Genomic DNA, 24,089 nt, shown 5'->3' with positions numbered 1-24,089 from the left:
CCCTTCTCTCCGCCCCCCTCTCTCTCTACAGGAATCCATGTCCCCCAGTACGTGTGGAGGTCAGAGCACAGCCTTGGCTGTAGTTGTGGGTCTTCATCTTTCTTCTTGTTTGAGGCAGGTCTCTTGTTCTCCACTGCCTTCCAGCCTCCAGGAATTTTCATGTTTCTTCCTTGAATCTCATTCTAGGACCACTGGGATTATAGCTGTGCACTGCTGCACTGGCTTTATGTAGGTTCTGGGGATCTGGACTCAGGTCCTCACTTGCGCAGGAAGCACTTTACCCACTGAGCCATGTCCTCAGACCTTGTTGGCAACTGATTCTTATTCAGTGGAGAGATCAATAATCCTGTCTGCAGAGTCTATGCCACAGAATGAGGTGCTTCTGGAGGCTGTGGGAGGCAAATAGAATGAGCTCACTTAATCGTTCCTGGGAATCCATTCATTACTGTTGGTCTTGAATAAGTGACTTAGCTTCTTTAAGCCTTAGTTTTCCCCGTGTGCTATGATATTCATGACATGTATTACTTATTCCATAGACTTATAAAGACTGACTAACATGTTTATAATAGCTGCTACAGGCCCAGACAATGGGAATAAATATTTGCTTCTTTTATTGTGTGTGAGTCAAAGTATGTATGTGCATGGTTGTGTGCATATGGGTGTGGGTGCATGTGCACTCATGTGAGTAGGTACACATGTAGGTGTGTGCATGTGGGGGCAAGAGGACAACCTTGGTGTTGTTCCTTGCACACTGTCCATGATGTTTTTTGTTTGTTTGTTTTCCATGGATCTGGTCAAGTAAGCTAGGCTGGTTGGTCATCAAGCTCCAGGAATCTGCCTGTCTCTGCCTCCCCAGCACTGGGATTGTAAACTCATACCATCATGTCCAGCTTTTTTAGAGGGTTCTAGGGATCGAACTCATGTCCTGGTGCTTGCAAGGCAAGCACTTTACTGAATGAATAATCTCCCCAGCCCAACTTGTTCCTTGATTTTCTTATACTGACAAACCCAGGGCCAAGATGGAACTTCATGTAGTATATACCTACTATGTGCCAGGCACCAAGTAGGCCAGTTGTGCACCTTACCACAACCTACCAGTTAGGTCTTTTACCTAGGACTTTCTCTGTGGTGCATCCAATTAAATGTGAAGTCACAGTGGGTGCCAAGATGGGGGTCTGGAGTCTGTGTGGTCAGAGGAACACACGTTCTATTTCCCATCTTTGCAGGATGCCTGTAGATTGAGTATTCCAGGAAGGAAAAAAGAGCCATCAATCCCAGTCCTGTGTCCTAGGAGCCCTGGGTGACCCTTATTTAACTATGAGTTGGTTCAGGAAGTGGTTCAGGGTAGGAGAGGCATTGAGGAGGCTGTCCAAACATAACAGGCAGCTGAACTGAACCTTTACCACGTGCCTGGCACGGTGCCAATCAGTTGATGTTTGCCACCTCACTTAATCTGCAGAACCGCCCTGTCATGTGGATCCTATTGTTATCTCTGCTTCAGAGACAGGGAGACGGAGTTTGAGTGAGCTAAAGCAGCTTGTACAAAGTCAGCTAGCTAATAAGTGGCAGAACCAGCACTGGAGTCCAAATGCAAAGGGGTATTTGCTTGGAGTCTTCTTTGGGGGAGATGTGACCTTGGCTTATGGCTTTCAGATGTGTCTTCTTCTACCCATGAAGAGATTTTCCTCCCTCAGGGTCTCACCATGCATGTTCCTTCAGCCAGGAGCCATCCCCAACCTCTGCCCTGTTTAGGGCTGAGGTTAAGGATCCCACTCCTCCCGCCCCCATCTCCTTGCCAGAGTAACTAACCAAAGAGAGGCAGAAATTATTTCTTTTGTTCCAGCAGTCTGTTTAAGAGAAGAAGGGCAGGAAGGTGTTTTTCCACTCAAACAGGTCATTTCTCTTGCTCTCCCAGGGTGAAGCTCTCACTTTCTGCACTGCTAGATTAGATTTCTGTCTGTGAAAAAGGAGGGAGTCTCATGGCTGCTCTACCTCAGGATCGGCACAGAAGATGGACTCAGCTGGCTAGAGACACATCTGGCTACCATCATAAGCATCACCATATAATATTTGCAAAGTGCCCCAGAGTGGCTGCCCTAGACTAAGACTGCTTTGAGAGGACAGGTCAAGTGAGATGAAGTGAGCTTCCTGCCGTAAGGATGTGCTCATGCAAATCTCCATCTGCAAGACAAATTAGCCCCAGTCTTTGCCCACATAGGTGTATTCAGGCAAACACAACCTCAAGACCATGCTTCTCATGCTTGAGTGGCCATCATCATTATCAGAGGGGCTTACTAAGGCACAGATAGTTAAGTCCACCCTAAGGGATGCTGATGCTTGGTCAGGAGACCCTACTTTGAGAGCTAGTATACTCATACACCTGCCAACAGCACTGAGATAGTCACACACAGACTCAAACACATGTACACATCCAGATGGGTGTAATCAGACACAAGGTTTCTACCTGCCTCTTCTAAGTCCTCTGGATGGATGTTCCCTGGGGATTTGGGGGGCTTGAGCCTCTCCAGCGTTCTTTGCATTCTTCAACTAGTAGCCTCCTGCCGCAGGATGAAAGAAGATATAACAGAGAACTTAGGCTGAAAGCAGGTCTCTCTCTGTGTGGACATACTGGTAGAGTTCCTGGGAAGATGTGCACTTCCTGGTAGTCAGAAAGCAATTGGGGCGGGGGCAAGGGATACTATCTCTCTGCCCTGAGCATGGCTTTTGCTTTTTGTCTCATGAGTTGCATATTAGTTACTTTTCTGTTGCTGTGATAGAAACACCATAACCAAGAAAATTTATCAAAGGAAGAGTTTATTTGAGCTCACAGCTCCAAAGGGGCAAGAGTCTATCATGGCTGGGAGGCATGGCAACAGGGGATGGGTAGAGCAGGAGCAGAAAGTCGAGCGCTCACATCTTCAAGCAGGCACAGGAAGCAAGAGAGTGACTCAAGATCCTGTAAGGCTAAAGAACTCTCTAGCCCACCCCCAGTGACGTGCTTCTTCCAGCATGGCCACACCTTCTAAGACTTCCCAAAACAGCATCACCAACTGGGGACAAAATGTCCAAATACTTGTAGCCTATGGGGGACATTCTCATTCAAACCACCATAAGTTGTCTCCTTACCTTCAGCTCTCGGCTCTACTGTCCCTCTTCCAAGAAAGCCTTTCTGCTGTCCCCTACTGCCCAACCACCACCACCAGAACAGACAGAACCTTGCTATAGGCAACCATATCTTTAGTCTCCTTACCTTCAGCTCTCGGCTCTACTGTCCCTCTTCCAAGAAAGCCTCTCTGCTGTCCCCTACTGCCCAACCACCACCACCAGAACAGATAGAACCTTGCTATAGGCAACCATATCTTTGCATGATTTTTCTTCATGTATCAATGGAAGGTTTTGGGGTTTATACATTTATGTCCATTTGACTCCACAAGAGCTAAGATTACATTGGGCTCCTAGCAGTTGCATCCCTAGTTGACTGTCTCACAGTAGATGCTCAAATATATTTGTTAAGGGCTGGAGAGATGGCTCAGTGGGGAAGAATACTTGCTCTTGCAGAGGACCGGGGTTCAGTTCCTAGCACCTACATGGCAGCTAACAACCTCCTGTAACTCTTGTTCTAGGGGATCCAATCCCCTCTTTTGGCCTCCACAGGCATTGCATGCACAGGTGCACTTAATACATGTAGGAAAAACATTCAAAATAAAAATAAAATGTTTATTGAAATTTGTTAAAAATTGGAAACTATTTTACTATCTTAGTTAAACTTTTCACCACTGTGACAAATTTAAATTTCAAGAAGGAAATACTGGTTTTGCCTTATGGTTTCAGAAATTTCAGCCCAAAATTTGACTGATCCCATTGCTTTTAAGTCTTTGGCAAGGCAGAAACTTCATAGAGAAAAGGCTTTGTGAAGGAAGGCTGCTAACTTGTAAAAGCCAGGAAGTAAAGTAGATAGGGAGGAGCCCAGAACAATACAGAGACCCCTCACTGACCTGCTTTCTCCAACTACTCCCCAGCTCCTAACATTTCCACAGCCTGTCAATAACGCCATCAAGTTAGGAATCCATCGGTGGATTAACCCAATGATATGTCAGAGCTCTAATGATCTGGTTACTGTCAACAATTGGATCCTCCAGCTTGAGATCAAGGCTTCTACTCGGTGGGGTTGGGGGGATACTTCATAAACAAACCATGATGCTTGCTACTTGAATACTTCTTTAACAGCAAAGCATTTATGACTTAAGTAAACTGGTACATACTTGCACCAGGATGTTCTGAGACAATTAGAAATGATGAGAATACATAACCCCCTAGGGAAGGTGTTACATTTCATCATGCTGAGAAAAAGACATCAAGCTACAAAGCCACCTATTTAATATGATCTTACTGACATAAAATTGCATACCTCTGTCCACAGACATGGAGGGTTCCAGAAAAACTTCATCAAAATACCCACAGTACTTAACCCTGTGTGGTGAGACTTGAAAGGATTTTTAATTTTTTCCTTGCAATAATACCAACTTTATAATGTTAAGAGATTAAATAAGATAAAATATTTGACAGTTTGATGAGTTTATTTCACAATGCTTGGCACAAGTAAATAAGTCCTTTTATATTATCTTTATAGTTTTCAGGGTTCCTTGGCTTTTTCTTTTTCTTTTCTTTTCTTTTTTTTTTTTTTTTTTTTTTTTTTTTTTTTTTTTATAGTCTCCCTGTAGCCCCAGCTGTCCTGGAACTCACTATGTAGAACAGGCTGGCCTTGAACTCACAGAGATCTGCCTGCCTCTGCCTCCCAAGTGCCAGGATTAAAGGCGTGCATCACCATGCCTGGCTTGGCTTTTTCTTTTATCTTTTTTTTTTTAGGGCTCCTGTAATGAAATCTAAAGTACATTACAGATATGGTCAAGATTTTTAAAAACACAAACAGGTCTAGGGATGTGGCTTAGTGGTAGAGGACTTGCCTAGTGTAAGGCCCTGGATGTGATCTGTAGTATTGCAAAGGAAGAAAGGAAGGAGAGAGGGAGGGAGGGAGGGAGACCTGACCAGTGAGGTGACATTGTAATAAATTATCTATACCTGTGCCTCCGCCCTAGCTCCTGGCATTCAGTATGCTATTATGTGCCTGTGGCAGGAGCACGGGCAGAGGTCATACAGGTCATCATGGTGGGGAAGTTATGGTAGAAGGAGCAGGGGCAGAGGCCATCCTGTGTCCACATCAGGAAGCAGAGAGAGCCGATCACTACCTCTCAACCCATTTTCTCCATTTCATTCTATCTAGGACCCTAGTCCATGGGATGGTAGCACCCACATTTAGGGTGAGTCTTCTCACCTCAGTTTATTCTCATTTGAAGCATCCTTACAGCTATGCCTAGAGATTTGTCTCCTAGGTGGTTTTAAATTCCAAGTTGACAGTCAAAATGAACCATTCAGAATAATCATCTGAGAGGGACTGTTTTAGTTTCTTATTGCTGTGATAAAATACTTTGACAGCCTCAGCTTAAGGGAAAAAAGATTTATTTTGGCTCATGACTCAAGGTGCAGCCCACAGTGGCAGGGGAGTCAGGGTACTAGGAGCTTGAAACAGCTGGTCACATTGCATCCACAATCAGGAAATAGAGAAGAATGAGTGAATACATTCTGCTACTCAACTCCCTTCTCCACTTAGCAGTCCAGGATCCCAGCCAGGATCCCAGATAGGATCCCAACCTAGGAATGGTGTCACCTACAGTGGGCGAGTCTTCCCATCTCAGCTAACATAATCAATATATTCCTAACTAGGCAGGCCTAGAGGCCCATCTCCCAGGTGATTCTAGATCCTGTCAGAATGCTAGCACTAATCATCACAGAGACCAGTGTCTTTCTGATCCCTTGTTCTAACCACAAAGATCCCACCCAAACCTGTCATTGATTTTGAGAGCATCAGTTCTGTTTTCCCAAAATCTGGGAAAATGATTCAAATGTTTCTAAGATTAGCACACTCACTTGGGATGCATTAAGCCCAGAAAGTTAAGGACGTACAAATTCCCAATCATACTTCTTTCTCCCACCTCTGGTGATCTCCATTAAGCTGCGATTACATTAACATCCCTCTTCTTCAACTAGACCCAGCATCGAAGCAGAAAGCTGACTAGCCTTAGACCTCTTCAGATAATAGACTCTTCACTTATTCCTAATACCAAGTGAGGGAAAGAGAAAGACATGGTTCCAGTAGAATTTCCAGGAAGTATCTGTTGAAATAAATTTCAGCAGATTTCTCTTTCTGGGTGTTGTCTAATATAGCAGTCTTCAAACTGTAATCTAAAGACCCCCTGGGGTGCCAGGGCCATGTTGGGAGTAAGCAAGACCAAAATCACTTTCCTAAACATACCATGATGTCATTTGCCCTCTTCATTGTGTTGAAGTTTGCACTAATGGCACAGAAGTGACAACAAATAAAACTACTGGCTCCTTACCATGAACTAAGGCAGTGGCATCAAACTGTAGTCAACACGGAGCAAATGTCTTTTTAATATCTGACATGACTAACAGGAAGTAGGCATTAAGCATTTCTGGATCATACCCACGCACTAAGTCTATCCCAAAGAGAGGCACTTGGTTTCTGTTTGTTTTGGTTTTTGAGCTGTGTGCTGAAAATGTTTCCTTTCATGAAACATTATTTTTACATAAATGAAAGTTGACAAACTATGATTATTTAGACTTGATAGTTGGAACCTATTTTCTCAGAAATGAACAAAATAGGCTTGGCACCTCAGAAGAGGATAATATTTATTGCTAATCATAGAAAGCTTTTCAGGTGAAAATTAGAATTTTAGAGAAAAGACATACTTTCACCATCAGCTTGACGGTTTTCTAATCTTTAGAGACTTTTCAGATATTAATACATGTAATTTTGACACTGAATAATAAAGGGAATTAGGCTGGAGAGATATCTCAGTGGTTTAGAGCATGTACTGCTCTCACAGAGGACCTGAGTTCAATTCCCAGCACCCATATGGGTAGCTCACAGATGCCTGTAATGCCAGTTCTTGGGGATCTGTCACCCTCCTCTAGTCTCCTCTGAAATGTGTATGCACATGCACAAACTCACACACAAATGCATAAATAAATAATAAATCTTTTGGAAAACTGAATCAACACTGGGAGATATTCAAGACTCAGATAACTGATATTTTCCAAATGATCATTCAAACAATGCTACATAATTAGGCAAGGGTGAAAGACTTAGTCAAAATGCAACATAGAGCAAGAGATTTCAGTTTAAACTAAGAAGAAAAGGTCCATTATACAGCTTCAGATCTTACACTGTCAAATTAGAGTATAATATCAAATAAAAGCACCCACAATTATTTGAAAGGACTATTAAATATTCTTCAACTTTCCAATTCTTTATCTATGAAATTGAATCTTCTTCATATATGTCAACCAAGCAATATACCAAATAGATTGAATACAGAAACAAGTATTAGAATCCAGTAATCTTTTTATTTAGATATATAATAGAGGCTTGCAAAAATGTTGAACAATTCTTAATTTTTATTGAAATTTTGTGATTTTTCTTCAATATAATTTAATGGTATTTAGAGCCCCTCCTTATCCACACCTCCCTTTGTTGCCCATGCCCAATTTTATGTACTCTATTATATATACAATAAGGCCTATAGAGTCTAATTTGTGTCTCCAAATACCCTTCAGCATGGGTCCATCCACTGGAGCCTGGTTAATTTTCAAGAGTCCTATGCTTGAAAGAGATTGTCTCTGCCCCTCCCAGCAGCCATCTGTTGCCACAGTTTCTTTAGGTGGTGTTAGAGCTTCTACCCACTTCTTTGTATCTATGCTAGGATTCTTTTCTGGTTTGAGCTTGCATGGGATTTATGCATACTGCCACTGTTGCTGTGAGTTTATATGAGTAACTGATCAGTTGTCTGGAAAACTGTGTGGGTTTTGTGTGTGTGTGTGTGTGGTCATCTACCACCTCTGACGTAAATCTTTCTGCTCCCTCTTAAGCAATGATCCCTGAGCCTTGGGAGGCAGAAGCTTCATATAGGTGTCCTATTCAGGGATAAGCACTCTGCAGCCTCTTGTTCTCTGCACATTGGCCAATTGTGGGTTTCTGTGTTAATTATCATCTGTTGAAGGAAACTTCTCTGGTGAGAGTTGTGAGATGCATTAATCTATGGGTATAACAAATCATTAAGAATCAGTTTAATAAAATAACTATTTAGTAGAAAACTAGTGTTAGGTTCTTTCCTATATCCTGAGGCCTGTCTAGCCCCAGGTTCCTAAGCCTGATATCAATGTCAGGTATGGGAAGGGCAAAGAAGGGAGTACGGGGAGGGATAAGTAACACTAAAGGCCTTTAGAAAAAGCCATATAGAAACCTGCCACTATAGAAGCGTCTTAAAGTACATACATGTTCCTCGTGAAAAGAGATTAAAGAGTTATCCTATAACAGAGACATTGCCTTTTCTAGACATCACAGGTTAATGAAAGAAAAAAAAAAAAAACACCTTAATACCAGGAATGAACTCCCTCTCTAGAAGCTGTTGACCAGGGATCCCATAGACCCTCAAACAATACTGGTCATTGCCCCTGCTCTTGGTTATCCACCAGAACTGGACAGTAAGACCTTATTGCTGAAGAAACTACATATATTAGCGGTAGAACAAACAAAGAGAAATCAAGCTGGTGCTGCCTTCAGAGCGTCATCTCCACTGTCTAGTGTTCAAAGTGCTGGAAGATGCTATGCATGCTACCAGAAGGAAAAAGTAATCAACCTTACCCAACTGTGAATCCTGTGAACTACAATAACAACTGACCTGGACAAGGTGTGCCCACTGGTACAATGGTGGCACAAATATTATGGGAGTAATCAACTATTCTTTAATTGGATCTTTTCTTATATCTATTTTTTATTTATTATTTTGTTTTAATCTTAATTAATTAATTAATTAATTAATTTTATGTGTATGAGTGTTTGCCTGCATGTATGTAAGTGTACTTGTGCATACAATGTTCATGGAGGTCAGAAGAGGGAGTCGGAGCCCCTGGAACTGGAGTTACAGACTGTTGTTAACCACCATGTAGGAGCTGTGAACCCAACCCAGGTCCTCTGTAAGAGCAGCCAGTGCTCTTATCCACTGAGCCATCTCCCCAGTCCACAGAATGTCCATTTCTTTCACCTTCATGACATGAAGCAAATTTCTGCTGGCTTCATAGAAGTTACTTGGAAACCCAGGAGGAGATTGACATGGCCCAGATGAGCACTGACCATTAGCATAGCCCATTGCTATGGTTTCACATGTAATATTCCCCACAGGCTCATATTTTGCACACATGGTCCCCAGCTGGTGGCACTATTTTGGGATGTTGTGACACCTTTAGGAGATATGCAGCCTGACTGGAGGAAGTGAACTTGATTTGGGGTGGAGGATAAAGGGGGAGGAGTGCTCTCTGCTTCCTGTTGACTGTCAGGACAAAACAGGTCAGTCTAAAGCTCCCTCTGTTGTGCCTTCCCCACCAGGAGGGACTGATAACTCTGCAACCAGGAACCAGAACAAATCCTTCCTCCCTTTCTTGTTTCTGTTAGGTATTTTGTCACAGTGACAAGAAAAGTAACTAACACATTCATATACTACAGAAAAGAGCCTGGGGGTTATCTTCCCATAACAGTATCATAGAACTTATAGACCACTGAGAAAGAGCAACCAGAGGCCCAGCAGAGGGGAGAGCACTGATACGATGTAAGTCATGGTAATTTTGTCAAGAAAGGAGTACTCAACAGTTAAAGGCTGCAGAGATTTCAGTTGAGGACTTACAAACATCTACTAGATATATCAACACGGGCATTCACTAGTGTGACAGGGCAGTGGCTAGATAGCTATGGGTAAAGGACTCCCTCCCTTGGCTGAGCAGTCAGAGACCAGCAAGCAGGACACTAACTTCTAAGGAGACTTCTTCCAGGGCCAGGCAATTAGCCCCATTGGTGACAAGAGAGAGCAGGTGAGCCCAACTCAGTGGAGTTTTGCCACTTAGAGCTATCACCAACTGGAATATCCATCTGCCTTAAGTAATAGTGCCCCTCCTGGAATATCAGTCCATCTCTAAAAATCTAATGGCAAGTTTGTGCAGAGAAATGGCAAATTTGCTAGAACTTGAAGTATTTTGCATATTCCCTGTCTTATTTGTTTGAAGGACTATGGTGATGAAGGAACTGGCTAATCTCTTTGCCCTGCATATTTACTTATCATCCCATTTAATTTTGTAACTTGTAGGAGAGATGCACACATTTTACGTATGAGAAAATAAAGAGGTTAGCTACATAAGTGGCAGAGCAGGGATTTATACCTCTAGGTACTCCAGGAGTGGGGGTCCAACCCCCCTCCACTACAGCAGTGTAATTAGGAGCTATTCAAAGCACAAATGTGAAGCCTCCTCTGAGACTCAGGCTTGGACAGAGACGGTATCTTGTGGTATCCACATCCCATGTCCTGCTGGAAGGAGCTGAGCTCAGGAGGATCAAAGATCAAGCGGTCAAGCCTTCACCTTTCTCAGAGGTCTTCACTAGCAAAGCTTCCTGCCTGGGTGGTCCAGAGATGTTCAACCACACTGTGGGACCCTCCCAGTTCTCTGGACAAACACATTGTGAGATGTGATGTTATTTACTTCCTGGGATGGGCCACAGCTTTTCCTAAGGACAGGAAGCCTGGGTCAGTGCAGAGGGAGATAAGGAATGAATGGCATGTGTCTTTCAGAACCATTGACCCACATCAAAGAGACATGGAGGTGTTCTGGGGCTTGGGAAAAGCCTCTTGGAAGAGGACGGGGAAGAGTGTCTTTCAGAACCATTGACCCACATCAAAGAGACATGGAGGTGTTCTGGGTGACAGCTTGTGATGGCTTGGGAAAAGCCTCTTGGAAGAGGACGGGGAAGGGGCTTCCTCCCATTCCTGATGCCCTCCTTCAAGGTTCTGGAAGCTGCCAAGTCTAAGATACTGGTTATGTGACAGTTTGAGGGTTGTACCCAGTCTTTTCTGGAGGAGTTGTCCCACCCTTTCCATTCTGGAAAGATTCCAGATGGCAGCCCCTATCGAGGATGCAGCTAGGAGGACTTCACTTGGCTTTGGGAAGCGGCAGCATTCAGAGTGCAGGGAAACAGCTTCTACAATCACTGTCTGGATTCGGGATTCAAAGTCCAGTTCTGGCCCTTAAGCATTGTATGGTTTGGTGGGAACATAGTTCACTTCCCTTGGCCTTTGTCTTCTTATTTGTAAAGTAGGGAAGTAACCATGCCTACTTTGTGGGATTACAGGCTTATAGGAATAGTGGATATCAGGTGCTCAGCACAACATCTAGCACTTGGCAAAGGCTGAATCACTGTCCCCACCCTCCTCATTATCAGTGCCAAGAGCTCTCTATGCACATCTCCCCATGTTCTCCCAATTGCATCAGGACAAAGGCTGAGCAATTATGAGAAACAATGGCCCTTGGGAATCTAATCAAAGCCCAGAGGCAGCCAGATCACCAGCCAAGCTTCAAGTAGCTCCTCTCCACAGAGCCATCACCTGCCCTGTTCCCAACACACTGAGTCTCTCATATTCTTCCTAGAGAAATTCCATGGACACGCAACAGTTAATAGCGTTGGCAAAGCCATGGGGTTTGGTGCTATCTAGAGGTGTTTGGGATCTGGGAGCACAGGGCAGTGTCCTGTATTCACCGCTTACCTCTACCACATACTTCTCTGAAGGTCTGGGAAGTTCCATCACTCCCTTTCCATAAGATTTTTATCCCTTATAGATGCTCTGGGCCAAGGGACTATATTTGCCATTTCCTTTATAGAGCTTCCTTTGTTCTCTATAATATTTCCCTGCCCTCCTCTACCTACCAATCAATTCATAACCTAGAAAGTCTGACGCATCCAGGGTAGGGTTGGGTGTATAAGAAGAGAACAGAAGTGGCCTAAGCCCTGCCACTCCACCCCAGGTTTGGCTTCTGCAATTCTAGCCATCTTCTAGTGGGCAGAGATGGCTGTCTATGCTCCAAAATGAGTGCTCACTCTCCTGTGAGCAGCAGCCAAGGTCTGCAATTTCCAGTCCCACAGCCTCTAAGCGACACCACGTAACATCCTTGCATATATAAAATTTGAGTCGAAGCCACAGGTGTCACTTCTAGGCCATACATTTAAGACATGTTTTCTTTCTGGCAGAAGACAGACGGATGAGATGGAAAGACACAAGTCCTTGAAAACCCATGTGGAAGAAAGCCTCCAGGTGATGGAGCACCCTCACTGGACTGTTAAGGGATGAAAGATAGATTCTGATTAGGTTAAGCCATGGAAATTGTATGGGCTATTAAGTCGTGTTGCTATGACCAGGAATACAGTAAGCACAGCTCCCAGCCACCTTCCTTACACTTTTGTGTACAAGAAAAGGGTCAGAAGAAGGATTTTCCCTCACGTTGATAAGAGACACAAACTAAATTGAAGCATCCAAAGGCCAGCTATGTGGAAGTAGACCTGGAGGATGCTGGCTGTGGTCACAAGCATATGTGGTGTGGTGCTGCTGGACGATTATTGGTGGAATAGCAGCTATTGAGGTCAACATAGTGCATGCTGGGAAAGTGAGGATGCAGCATAAAGGGTAGATCTTGCAGAAGAGGCCAAGGAGTCTACTCAATCCGCTCACAAATTCAGTAATTGCTGGGCCCCATGAACATAATTCTTACTGAGCTAGCAAAGGCAGAGGGGGACGAAGAGGGGAAGGGCCAAGTCTCAGTGTGCCCTCCCCCTGCCCTGTCTGCTTTAGGAATGTTCACCTGTTCTTTAAGACTCATTTCAAACTTCGTCAGCTAAGCTTGCCCTGACCTCTGTAGGTGTGGCTGGTGGCACCTAAGCCCATGTTCCAAGCACAATATCTGCACGCAATCATCACTACCATTGCACAGGGTGGAGGGTGCTACCCTGCTCTGTGGATCTCCTGGGCTAAGCACCAGTACCTGGCCTAGAATAAGCCCTAATACCATTGGTGAATGAATCAATGACCAGATTTGTGATTAGGTAAGCAGGCCCAGAAGATGAAGACACTAAACCAGAACCATGTGTGAGGGGCCTGGGCACTTGGGCAGAGTGCAGGCAATCCTGATTTTTCCCGTAAGTCACCAATAAAACATTCAACAACTTCTTCATGTCATACACTTTTATTGAAGTCCATTGCTGGGATGGGAGCTTCTTTAGACATGAATGCTGCCCTCCTCCCGAGCCTAAATGTTCCAGCCCTGTTAGATGCTGCTCAACCACTCTGGCCACCTCCAGCCTGCCTGAGCTAGCCTGAACTGAGTTGATCTGCTTGGACTTGCCTCTGAGACCCATAGCACCATAAGGGGCCTGGACGGCCCAAGGAAGGTGAGAAGGGTGGAGCCGAGGAGGAACAGGTGACCAAGAGAAAAGGCCTGAGGAAGGCAGGGCCAAACCCACTTGGACCGCCCCCAGAAAGGATGTTCAGAGGTCCTAGGGACGGCACTCACTTTCTCTTCATGACCCTCAGTACAAAACTGGAAACAAACTTCACAGTCCCAGCTCAGCCCCTGGGTGAGAGGGATGTCATTCGCCTGGACCTTCCCAGGGCTCCTGAGAGGCTAAACAGGGCAGCACCTACATCTTCAGTTCTTTCTGCCTTGCTGTGGTCATTGGAGGCCAGAGCAGCATGCATTGGATTTGTCTGTTGGCCCAAATGAGGATTTGCTTCCCTGAGTGTCTCAAAGGGGCCCCAGTCACTATACCAACTTGGATACGTCTATCCTGAAGACTTAAAGTGCTTCACTTGATCCTGTGAACATGCCACAGGATGCTAGAGTAGTACAACTCCATGAGTCCCCTGAAGTTCTTGGAGTGATCCATGCAAACTTTCAAGGTCCTTGGGATTTTAAGACAATCTTTAAAATTATAGCTTTTTTCTATTTCTTAAATATAAAAATAAAATAAAATCCTTCCCAACAGCTTGTGACCAAACTGTTAGACCGAGTCACAGTCATCATCAAGAGATGGACAGTGATAGTGTAGCCCAGCTCTGGGCATCCACAGCAGCTGTAGGAGGTCTGTTCTAGGGCTCAATGCTCACAGCCCTGATGGGAACGGCTTTCCACTAAGGACAGATGGTCCAGGCACAGGGAAGCCAGACTCTGAGCTGTTCCAGCTCAGCAATGGCATCACCTGGGTATCTGCCTACTCTGGGCTAGTCTCCAAATCAGTCAGAAGAGCAATAATTCCTGGGGTCACCTTCTAGGCCCTTTTGGGGGGGGGCTCCACCTCCATTTATGGTTCTAAGGGACACACCTGGTGCCCAAACTCTTTTCTCCAGATTTCCAGCATGGGATTCTGGAAAGAGCTGAGAATTCTCCTCGTTTCTGAAGAACTTGGACAAATAGCAACACATTACAACACACACACACACACACACACACACGCACGCACGCACACACACATGCACATGGACATGCATACATGCATGCATGTACACATGCACAAATATGCACATATGCACCAATATGTACCCTAATAAGGCAGCAGACAACAGAGGTGGGAGGAACAAAGGTGCCTGGTGGCCCCTGGTCCAGATGTTGCAAGTGGCCAGGCCCTTTGGCCAGAATCTTCACGGAGCTCAGTGCTATGTGATGGAGCTGCTTAAGACTTCCGGAAGCGTACCTCACTCTGAGGAAACAGAGAAAATGGTAAAAGTGAGCAGAGAACACAGAAACCCAAGGGCTGGAGAGTCTGGGAGGCTCTGGTTCATCTCCTTCGCTCCATCTGAGCTCTGAACCATCTGCCCTTGCCTGCAGATCTGGCCATAGCTAGCTCCCATCTTTGAAGCTACAGACAGGAGGCGGAGGCAAGGTTGAACTGAGCTGAATCAACAGAACTGGAAGCAGATCCTGGTTTCCTGATACAAAACTTCTTGCCATGGAGGGTGGCCTCCTAGTATACTCTAGTGGCAAGTTTGAATGCCTTTGGCCATCATGGGGAGAGAACGGTATTGGGGCTGGCACTGTGCCTAAGTTCACCATTTTATAATCCTCTGGTCTCTGTTCCAAAAGGAGGAAAGGATGAAAAGACAGCTCATCTGATATCTGACCCTGTCTTGAACACCCTAAACGCACAGGGCTGAGATGGCCTCTGTCTGCACCTCTCCACTCTCCTCTAGCCTCTGTCCCTGTGCAGGGCTCTCACCTCCATCTTGCTATAAATCCAGGGGAGGACTTCGGTCACTTTGGTGTACACACCAGGTTTGTTTCTCTGGCCACAGCCTGTGCCCCAGCTGGTGACACCTGCCAGGTACCAACGGTTGTTCTGCTCACAGACAAGCGGTCCCCCACTGTCTCCCTGCAAGGAAGAGTCAATGAGTCAGCCATGTGGGGAAGGGGGTCCTAAGCAAGAAAAAGTGGGTCCCCAATTCCCATGCCAATCCCAACACCCCAGCCTTCTCCCATCTCCAGGGTCCTGGGACCTAGCCCCACCCACCAGGACCTCACCTGGCAGGAGTCCCTCCCTCCACGAAGGTCCCCAGCACACATCATCCTTGGGGTAAGGTAGCTGTCATAGACCAAGTAGTCGTTGCACTTCTTGAAGTCAATGAGGTTGACCTGGACCTCCCGGAGGAAAGGGGATGTCTTCTCTTCAGTGAGGTGAAAGTGGGGAGAGAGGATGAGAAACCAGTGAGATTGTGGCAGCTTCATAGCCATCATTTGTTCCCTCAGGACCCAGACTCAGCCTCCTGGGAGTAGAGTGCACCATGTCTGTGTCTGGGCTCAGCCCAAGGGAGCCTCTACGGCAGGAACCCAGGACATGTATGGGCACATATACCTTTCACACCAGACATAACTCAATGTACATAATACAGAAACTGTCCCTACACAAACTCACAAGCCTGTGGGCTACCTGATCATGATGGTTTATATGGATTGTCAACTTGACTGGACCTACAATCGCCCAGGAAAGAAGACTCTGGGCATGCCTGTGAGAGGCTATCTAGATTAAATTAACCTCTAGGCATGGCTGTGATTAGGGTAACTGAGGTAGGAAACCCACCCTAAATTCGGGCAGCACCTTTTCATCATCTGGGGTCCTAAACTGACTGAGAAAGAGAACAGGAACTGAGCAGCAACATTCATATTCCTCTGCTTCCTGACCGCAGATGCAATGTGACAGCTGCCTCAAGCTCCTGCCACCATGCCTTCCCTGCCATGGAACTGTGGGCCACAATATGCCTTTCTTCTCTTAAGTTGCTTGTTGAGTATTTTGTCACAGCCACATGTAAAGTAACCAAGACAAGGACTGCACCGTTGCCTACATTTGAAGTACCACCGCATAGGCCACTTTGTTTTCAGAAACTTTCAGTCCTAAAGAAGGTATGTCTTACTGGCCCATTCACAGGTAGGGCTACCTAGGGCTGAAGAAGTGACTTGCCCACAGCCATACAGCTAATCAGTGTTGAATACAGGGTCAGAAGGCTGTATCCAGACCAATCATCTTTTCATCAAGGGAGTCAGGGAACGGTGGCCTTGACTTGTAGAGTTAGTCTGAATGTAAGAGCCAGACTGGTCAGGCCACGGTGTCCCCCTTGGGGGACATGGATAGTCCTGTGGAACTGACACCAGACTAGGTACTTGGACTGAGATGAGGAGAGGCTAAACAAGGCAATCTCAGCATCCTCTTTAGGACAGGTGAAGACAAGGTCCCAACCAGGCCTGGTAGCACAGGTGTAGTCCTGGCTACTCAGGAGGCTGTGGTACAAGGATCATAAGTTCGAGGCCAGCCTGGGCTCCACAGTGAGTTCTAGGTCAACCTGGACAATTTAGCAAGACCTTGTCTCAAAATGAGACCTGGGATGTCGTTCAGTGGTAGAGAACTTCTTGTTAAGCATGAGCAAGGCCCTTGGCTCAGTACCTATTACTGGAAAAACAAAGTCCTGTGCAAACCACAAACACAAAACATCCTCTCTTCCCCCTCAGTGCAAGGGCCTGTTGCTCTTCTACCATGATAGCCTTAGCTCTCTCCTCCTTCTAGATGAGCAGAGATACCCCTGCTTCCCAATAGCAACCAACCTAGAGAAAACTTCCACTTCTCTGAACTCTCCCCAAGACACCCAGCTTCTACAATAAGCCCTTTCTAGCAGCTTTTTATTGAAATACCCATGGTTCTTCACATGTGTTTTCCCTCACTGTCATGAGCAGTGAACCCAACTCATTCAACTGCAGGGTTTCCTGGTTGTCTTGCATGGAAGGTGTTGTCACACCAACTGTTGACATATTCACATTTGTTTCAGTTCATATATTTACCATGAAGCTGTAGACCCAAACTCTCATCTGTATAGGCCCTTATCTGCATACCCAGACCTATGGTCTCCATACATATACACATGTACATATGCCTTTGAAAAAGCACATACACACACAGCCCTGGGTCTCTGCTACTCACCATCTGTTTCCTTGGTCTTGCCAAAGCCAGTGATCCAGCAGGTCTCATTAAGGCTGAAGGTCTGACCATGCATAGGGAGGCAGGCAGGGTGGATATGAGCTGCAACAAGGCCTCCAAGTGTTAGTAAAGAAGCAAGGTTGGGGGGTTGGGTGGAAGAATAATGGGAGCAGAGCACCCATGTTCTAGGAGTCCTATCCTTGCTCCCTCAGAGGTCTGAATCCTCCAGGGCCTTGAACTGACCAAGTACAAAACTCAATCACTTCATTTGAACTCTCCAGTCCTCAGGGTCCTGCCAGCATCCTTGAAGCCATTTTGGTCCCACTGTTGCCATGGAGACATATATATAACTTTGGAATCTGATGGAGGAGAGTCTCTCTAGCAAGATAGTTTTAGCTGAGCCTCTTCCGGGCCTTTCCTTCAACACATGAACAACATAGACTAAGTCCCAGATGTTAGGGCCATGTCATCTCATGGTATGTGCTATCTGATCTAGGAAGGCACCAGTTGGCTGGACAGCACTCAGAGCTCTCTCTCTCTCCATTCATCTGACACAGGGTGAGAAAACCCTCCAAGGAGGAAGAGCCCACCTCTAAAGACTGAGACCATGAACTACTGCTAACATGTTCCCATGCTTAGTGCTATCTATAAGATATTAACTGCATATCACTTCATAAGTTTCCTTGGCAGCCTGGATCCCCTTAGATAGCTTATGATACAGATCATTGAACTCCAGACTATAGGAGGGAAACATTCGCTGATAGAATTCTGCAGTGTTCTCAGCTGTTACATTCACTATGCATGCTATGTGGGTCTGCCACAGATTTAGGCATGTATGAACATTTGAGGATGGAGGGAGGGACTAAGGAAGGAGAGAGGAATTCATGTTGCAATGGTTGGTTTTAAATGTCAACTTGCCACACACAAGGAAACACACAAGTAAGTGGAAGGATAATATCAGTTATTAACAAAAAATGCAAAACATGATTTCTTTTCTGTGCCCATTGTTGAGATGAGGTCTTAACCTGTAACACAGTGATATGTTCTATAGTTATATATTCCCCTTATTTTAATAAGGGATTTAAAATTATTAGTGGGTTTTCACAGAAGGTGCTCAGCCTCCCAAAACAGTTTAAGAAAAATCTACCTTGGTTTGTAAACAACAACAACAACAAAAATCAGGGCACATGGTCTGACCCTGGGACTACATAAATCTGAGCTGTGATTCTCAGACTTGTGGTCTGTTTCATGCCCCAGGGCCCATCCTCACCAGGAAGGAGACTGCCACGTTCTGAGAAGCCTACATGATATTATAAGGCTTTAATTTGACTTTAGAAATTACTTTAGAAATTCCAAATAGTAATGGATGGGGTAGTGAAGTAAGATACAGATGTTTTAGTCAAATAGATTTGGGCTGTACAAGGCTGAGAAGGCATGTTTTGGTGGGGCAGATAGAGAGAGAGAGAGACAGAAAGAAAGACAGACAGAGAGGGAGAGTGGAGCAGGGAATGAGGCTGCCTGAGCCCCTCAGCTTAGCCAGAGGCTCCACAGACAATCCTGGGTGGGTATGGCCATACTGAACGTAGTTCAGGGATAGCCTGTTCACCAGAGCTCTGCCCAGGACTACTCCCCCTTGCCCTACTCTGATGAGCTAACAGCTCTGTCTCTGACAGATACTGCCTCCATAATGGAAACCCCAGCTCACAGGCTCAAATCTGAACTAACCAGAGAACTCTCCAAGGATTCTGGAAATCCCAGTCTTCCAAAGGAGATGTGCCTGTTTCCCTCTCATGAGAATTTTCTTATTCTGATGGCCCTGACCCCAATCTTCAGGCTCCCTCCTGAGCCTCCTTTACCTGTCTTCACAAGTATTTTTAAAGATTTTTTTAAAAAGTGTGTGTGTGTGTGTGTGTGTGTGAATGCAGGTGCCTGTGGAGGCCAGAAGAAGGTGTTGGATCCACTAGAACTGGAGTTACTATACTAGAGTTGGGTGCTGGGAACCAAACTTGGGTCTTCTATAAGAGCAGTATGTGTTCCTAACCACTGAGCCACCAGGAAGCATCCAGTCCCCACCAATCCTCTTAGAACCCACCTTATCTATCTTCTTTCAGTCTAGCATCTCCCAGCCTGACAAGTCTGATCAGATGCCCCCAACTGGACCACGATAGCTCCCCCTACTCCCCCCAACATGGCATCATTGGCCATATCTGGTTGTCTTAATGCAGATCGCCAATTTTGTTCTATTTGCCATTGGCCATGTAGTAGACACAAAGCAAGAAGTGAACAAACTAGTGAATGAGTGAATGAAGCTTTCTTTGACATTCCTTGTCCCCAGTGGCCTGAGAACATCTGTGGTCTTTCTGGCAGTTTGCCTCACTTGGTCCTTCGTTTCAATGACATAACAGTGATTCACTCAAATGTGCACTCAGCTCATGTTCTCCACTGCAGTGCACACCATTTGCTAGCCCACAGCCATGTGAGAAGGGCCCTTGCTAGGGGGCGGGGGGCAGATCAACCTGGATACCATCTGGACTGGACTGCAACCTATCACTCATGGCTGCAGTTAACATTGCTCTCTAAAGCTCCATTTCCTCATATGTTAAATGGAGCTCACAGGCTTGCGCCCAGGGCTGGATGGGAAGAATACATACATACATGTAAAAGGCCTTCCAATGTGTTATGGCTTAGATACAAAATGCTTCACATAGGCCCGTGTGTCTGAACACTTGGTCTCTGGCTGGTGGCACTGTTTAGGAAGTTTGTATTACCTTTAGGAGGCTGCTATAGTACCTTTAGGAGGAGATTGCTGGGGGCAGGCCTCAAGGTTTATAGCCCAGCCCTACTTCCTGTCCTCTCTGTGCTTCCTGATCTACTCTGATGTGAACAAGCGGTGACATAGTCCTGCTGCTGTCAGCACCGTGGCTTCCAACCAGATGGACTATATCCTTGTAAGCCAGGAACCAAAATAAATCCTTTTGCCCTTAGGTTGCTTTGATCAGGTACTCTGTCACAGCAATGAGAAAAGTAACTAATATACTGTCTGGCATCTGTTAAGTGCTCAGTTACAACTAGTTAGTCAATTCAGTCTCCTTATATTGATTAAGACCAGTAGCCAAGCCCTGGCTCTGTGGCGTGGCCAATTCGTAATGTGAAATGTGCCATTTGAGGCACTTGTATTTCTAACCACTGCATTTTAGTTTCTCCACTTGTTTTCTTTCTTTCTGTGAGTGTGTGTGTGTTTGTGTGTGTGTGTGTGCGTGCGTGTGTGTGTGCATATGAAGGTATGCATATCCGTAAGGGTTTATGTTTGTAGGCTAGAGGCTGACACTAGTGTCTTCCTTTTTTTAAAGACAGGGATCCTCACTGTCTTTAAACCAGAAGCTCAAGTTTTGACTAGATTGATCAGCCAGCAAGCCCCCAGGATCCTACTTCTACTCCCCAGTGTTAGGGTTATAGGCACTGCCACTAAGCAGAGCTTTTATTTGGGTTCTGGGGATCTGAATTCAGGTCCTTATGTTTGTTCAGCAAGCACTTTACCCACTGAGTCACCTCCGTAGGCCCCCAGTTTCCCCATTTGTAAAAGTGTTCCATGTGGTAATCACTGAGAGTCTTTAACTTCTGCTATAATGGAGCTCTTGGGACCCAAATGGGTCAATAGAAGCTGCTGCTCCCAAGGGTGCTGGGGAAAGAGGAAAAAGCACAGATTCACTTACCTGACAGGGTTAGGGGCTTGGAGAGCCGCAAGAGGGCGATGTCATAGTCATCCTGTTCATCTGTATAGTTGCCATTGATGATGATCTGAGAGATAGAAGCGGCCTGGGGTAGCTGGTGCAAATTGCTGGTGCCTGCATACACCTTCCAGCCCTCCAGAATCTTCTCCCGGGTCCTGCAAGAGCCACAAGAGTGTGAGCACAATTCAGTTACATGCCTGGCAGAGGTCACCAGAGCATCTGCTAATAGAGACCCCAGCAGAAGCACTGGCTTGGAGGCAGGAGAATGGACGAAATGACTCTGGAGGAGCCCTCTGTCTCAGGAAGCCCAAAGCCATCCCTCACTCTCCCCAAAGTTGTTCTGAACTGACCACTCTGCACCTTACAGTGTGTAAAAAGCAAAAGGATGAGTAAGACCCCCGTGTGGCATTGACCTCCACTGTGTGCTGCCCAGGATGCAATGTAGGGAGTGGGACAGATGGTACCAGCCACCAAGATCTAGACAGGGCTCATTACTCAGGGAGCCAGTGTCTAGGATATCTATGCTATGGGTCTCCAAAGGGCAAGACTTCTAGAGACTGTCAGAAGCCAGCTCACTGTCCTCCTGTAGCCCCTGTCCCTCAAGTCTTGAGACAGCGTTCCAGATTCTCAGACTTCTGCTATCAGCCTGGTGGCAGGAGGAGATGACAAGCCTGGAGCTTCTTTATTTCACCCAGTCTCCAGGAGACAAGTCTGAAGGCCCTCTTCCTGCCTGTCCCACTCTTCCTAGAGGCTACCAGGGTCATTTTCATCCTTAACCCTAGCTTGGAACCAATTCCTCACTCACAGTTGATCCTCTGGGCTGTAACAATATCAAATCAGAGGCTCCTCAGGCACTTACACAAAGAAGCAGTGGGCTGCGGTGAGCACCCACTGGGCGTCGATGAGTGTACCCCCGCAGATGTGGGTGGTGCCGAAGTGTAGGCTGACTTGCCAGGGCCACTTGCTCTCTGAGGTCAGGGTCCCTCCTACGATCCGCCCAGTCATGGCTCTCAGACCACAGTCTGGAGGAAATGAAGAAGACAGCCTGTGACACTTGCTTCTTTCTGAGAAGCCACCCTCCCTGAACCCAGGGCCAGCTTGGGCAATCCCACCCTGAAGGTAAGCCTTTGATCACTCAGTCCAGTGTGGCATGGCTGTTCCCTGCCTAAGCAGAAACAGCACAAGGTGAGCTTAGCTTTCTGGGGTCTTCCAGTAGGAAATTTGACCCAAGGCAGGTTCCTCTTTGCCTTTCTTTCTTTCTCTTTCTTTCTTTCTTTCTTTCTTTCTTTCTTTCTTTCTTTCTTTCTTTCTTTCTCTCTCTCTCTCTCTCTCTCTTTCTCTCTCTCTCTCTCTCTCTCTCTCTCTCTCTCTCTACTCTCTCTCTCTCTCTCTCTCTCTCTCTCTCTCTCTCTCTCTCTCTAACCAGGCAAATGCTTAATAGGTACCCAGTGCTTTGGCACCGAGTCAGGCTTGGTTAGAACTGCCATTAGAGGCTCAGGAAAGAAAACGGATGCTATTACCACCTTGAATTAATTAATGATCACTATTACAGCAACTCTTCATATCAAAATGAAGGAAAAATAAACTTCCCTGTATGCACAGCTGGGTTTGTATCCATGCATGCCTCGATGGATCATTTAGTGTTGTTGGGGACCCTTCCTCACAAGGACACAACTCTGGAATGAATCAGGCCCCAGACAAGGGGGGCAGCCTGATGTGTGTACCCAGACATGGGGCTTTTCTGCTTGCAGAGGGAAGAGAGCAGCGGTCTGAGCAGCGGGCACTGCATCCACATCACTGCGCCAGCCTGCACCCTGGCATCACCAAGAACAGAGGACTTGTGGAATGACTCACAGCCAAGAGTCAGGTCCAAGGTCAGATATCAACTCCTCACCTGCCTGGGTTTTGACCTTAGGCAAGGGAAAGTGGACAGTATTGGCACCTGCCTTGTAGAGCTCCCACAGGCAGTAAGTACAAGCCTGTCCTTAAAGGCATAGATACAGTGCCCTTTGTGTTCAGATGCTCAGGGAGTGTAGACACAAAGCTCTCAGCTGGCCCACACCTGCCGTCCTCCCCCAGTTTTTCAGCCTTTGCCCAGAGTCCAGGAGACTCACATGGCACCTTTGGAAATGAGCTCCCTGCCCCCCAGACAGAAGAAGGAAAGTGTTATCCTGGCTGCCCCAGTGCCTTACAGAGGCTCTGACCCTGAAGTAGGCTTAATGGCTTGGATCCCCAGGACCAGCCATCTACCCTAGAAAGGCTCCATCCCTCTGCCCACAAACTCCCATTCTACACAGGCCATACTCCAAAAAGAAGAAGATCTTACGGGAACATTGGAGTGAGACATACCGCTGGGAAGGACATTCAGACCTGTGGTAGGAGACACAAAAGGTGAGAAAAGGATTCAGTAGCTGCCTCCACCAAGAAGCCTTTCTACAATTGAGCAGGCCTAATTGATCCTCAACGTAGCATGCAGAGGACCTAGCTCAAAACAGGCATTGGAGGACCATCGCTCAGCTGGAGGCTTCTTCTTCTCTTGCTTGCACAAGGTAAGCAGCACTAGCTGAGGAACCCCTTCAACCTCAGAAGGGGCTGCAAGGCAAAGATGGCAGACAGTGTGGAGGCCCAGGAGGGGACTGGGGCTTCCCAGCTGGGCCTCCTGGGCCCTGACTACTTAACCCTGCTGGTCCCCTGCTCCTGTCCCCACCTCAGCTCCGGCCTCAACCCCAGCCCCAGCTCTAGCCCAAGCTATGCATATCTCTTTTCATTCCAAGTCCACTCTGCAGAATCCAAACACCTAGTTGCTTGGTGTCCCCAAAGTTTCTTAGTCATTGTTCCCAATCAAACAAGCTCTTAGGGGTTAGAGAGCAGAAACCTCTGACCTTAAGGAGACT

The 24,089-nt window shown here is 46.3% G+C and overlaps 1 protein-coding gene across 1 annotated transcript in view; it reads right to left on the bottom strand.

The window, feature by feature from the left end:
* Positions 1 to 14,677: 14,677 nt before the first annotated feature.
* The window catches only part of Tmprss13 (transmembrane serine protease 13), a 29,959-nt gene continuing 20,547 nt past the window's right edge, over positions 14,678 to 24,089 (bottom strand). The window contains exons 7-13 of the mRNA XM_008850957.1: positions 23,522 to 23,565; positions 22,055 to 22,217; positions 21,178 to 21,350; positions 17,468 to 17,566; positions 15,523 to 15,665; positions 15,221 to 15,373; positions 14,678 to 14,704 (exon numbers count right to left, since the gene is read on the bottom strand). Coding sequence (XP_008849179.1) covers positions 14,678 to 14,704; positions 15,221 to 15,373; positions 15,523 to 15,665; positions 17,468 to 17,566; positions 21,178 to 21,350; positions 22,055 to 22,217; positions 23,522 to 23,565 — 802 coding nt within the window. The remainder of the gene's footprint in view (positions 14,705 to 15,220; positions 15,374 to 15,522; positions 15,666 to 17,467; positions 17,567 to 21,177; positions 21,351 to 22,054; positions 22,218 to 23,521; positions 23,566 to 24,089) is intronic.

The sequence above is a fragment of the Nannospalax galili genome, unplaced genomic scaffold (assembly GCF_000622305.1).
Source record: "Nannospalax galili isolate Female #2095 unplaced genomic scaffold, S.galili_v1.0 scaffold265, whole genome shotgun sequence".
Lineage (NCBI taxonomy): Eukaryota > Metazoa > Chordata > Mammalia > Rodentia > Spalacidae > Nannospalax > Nannospalax galili.
This window is presented reverse-complemented; position numbering and strand designations above follow the sequence as displayed.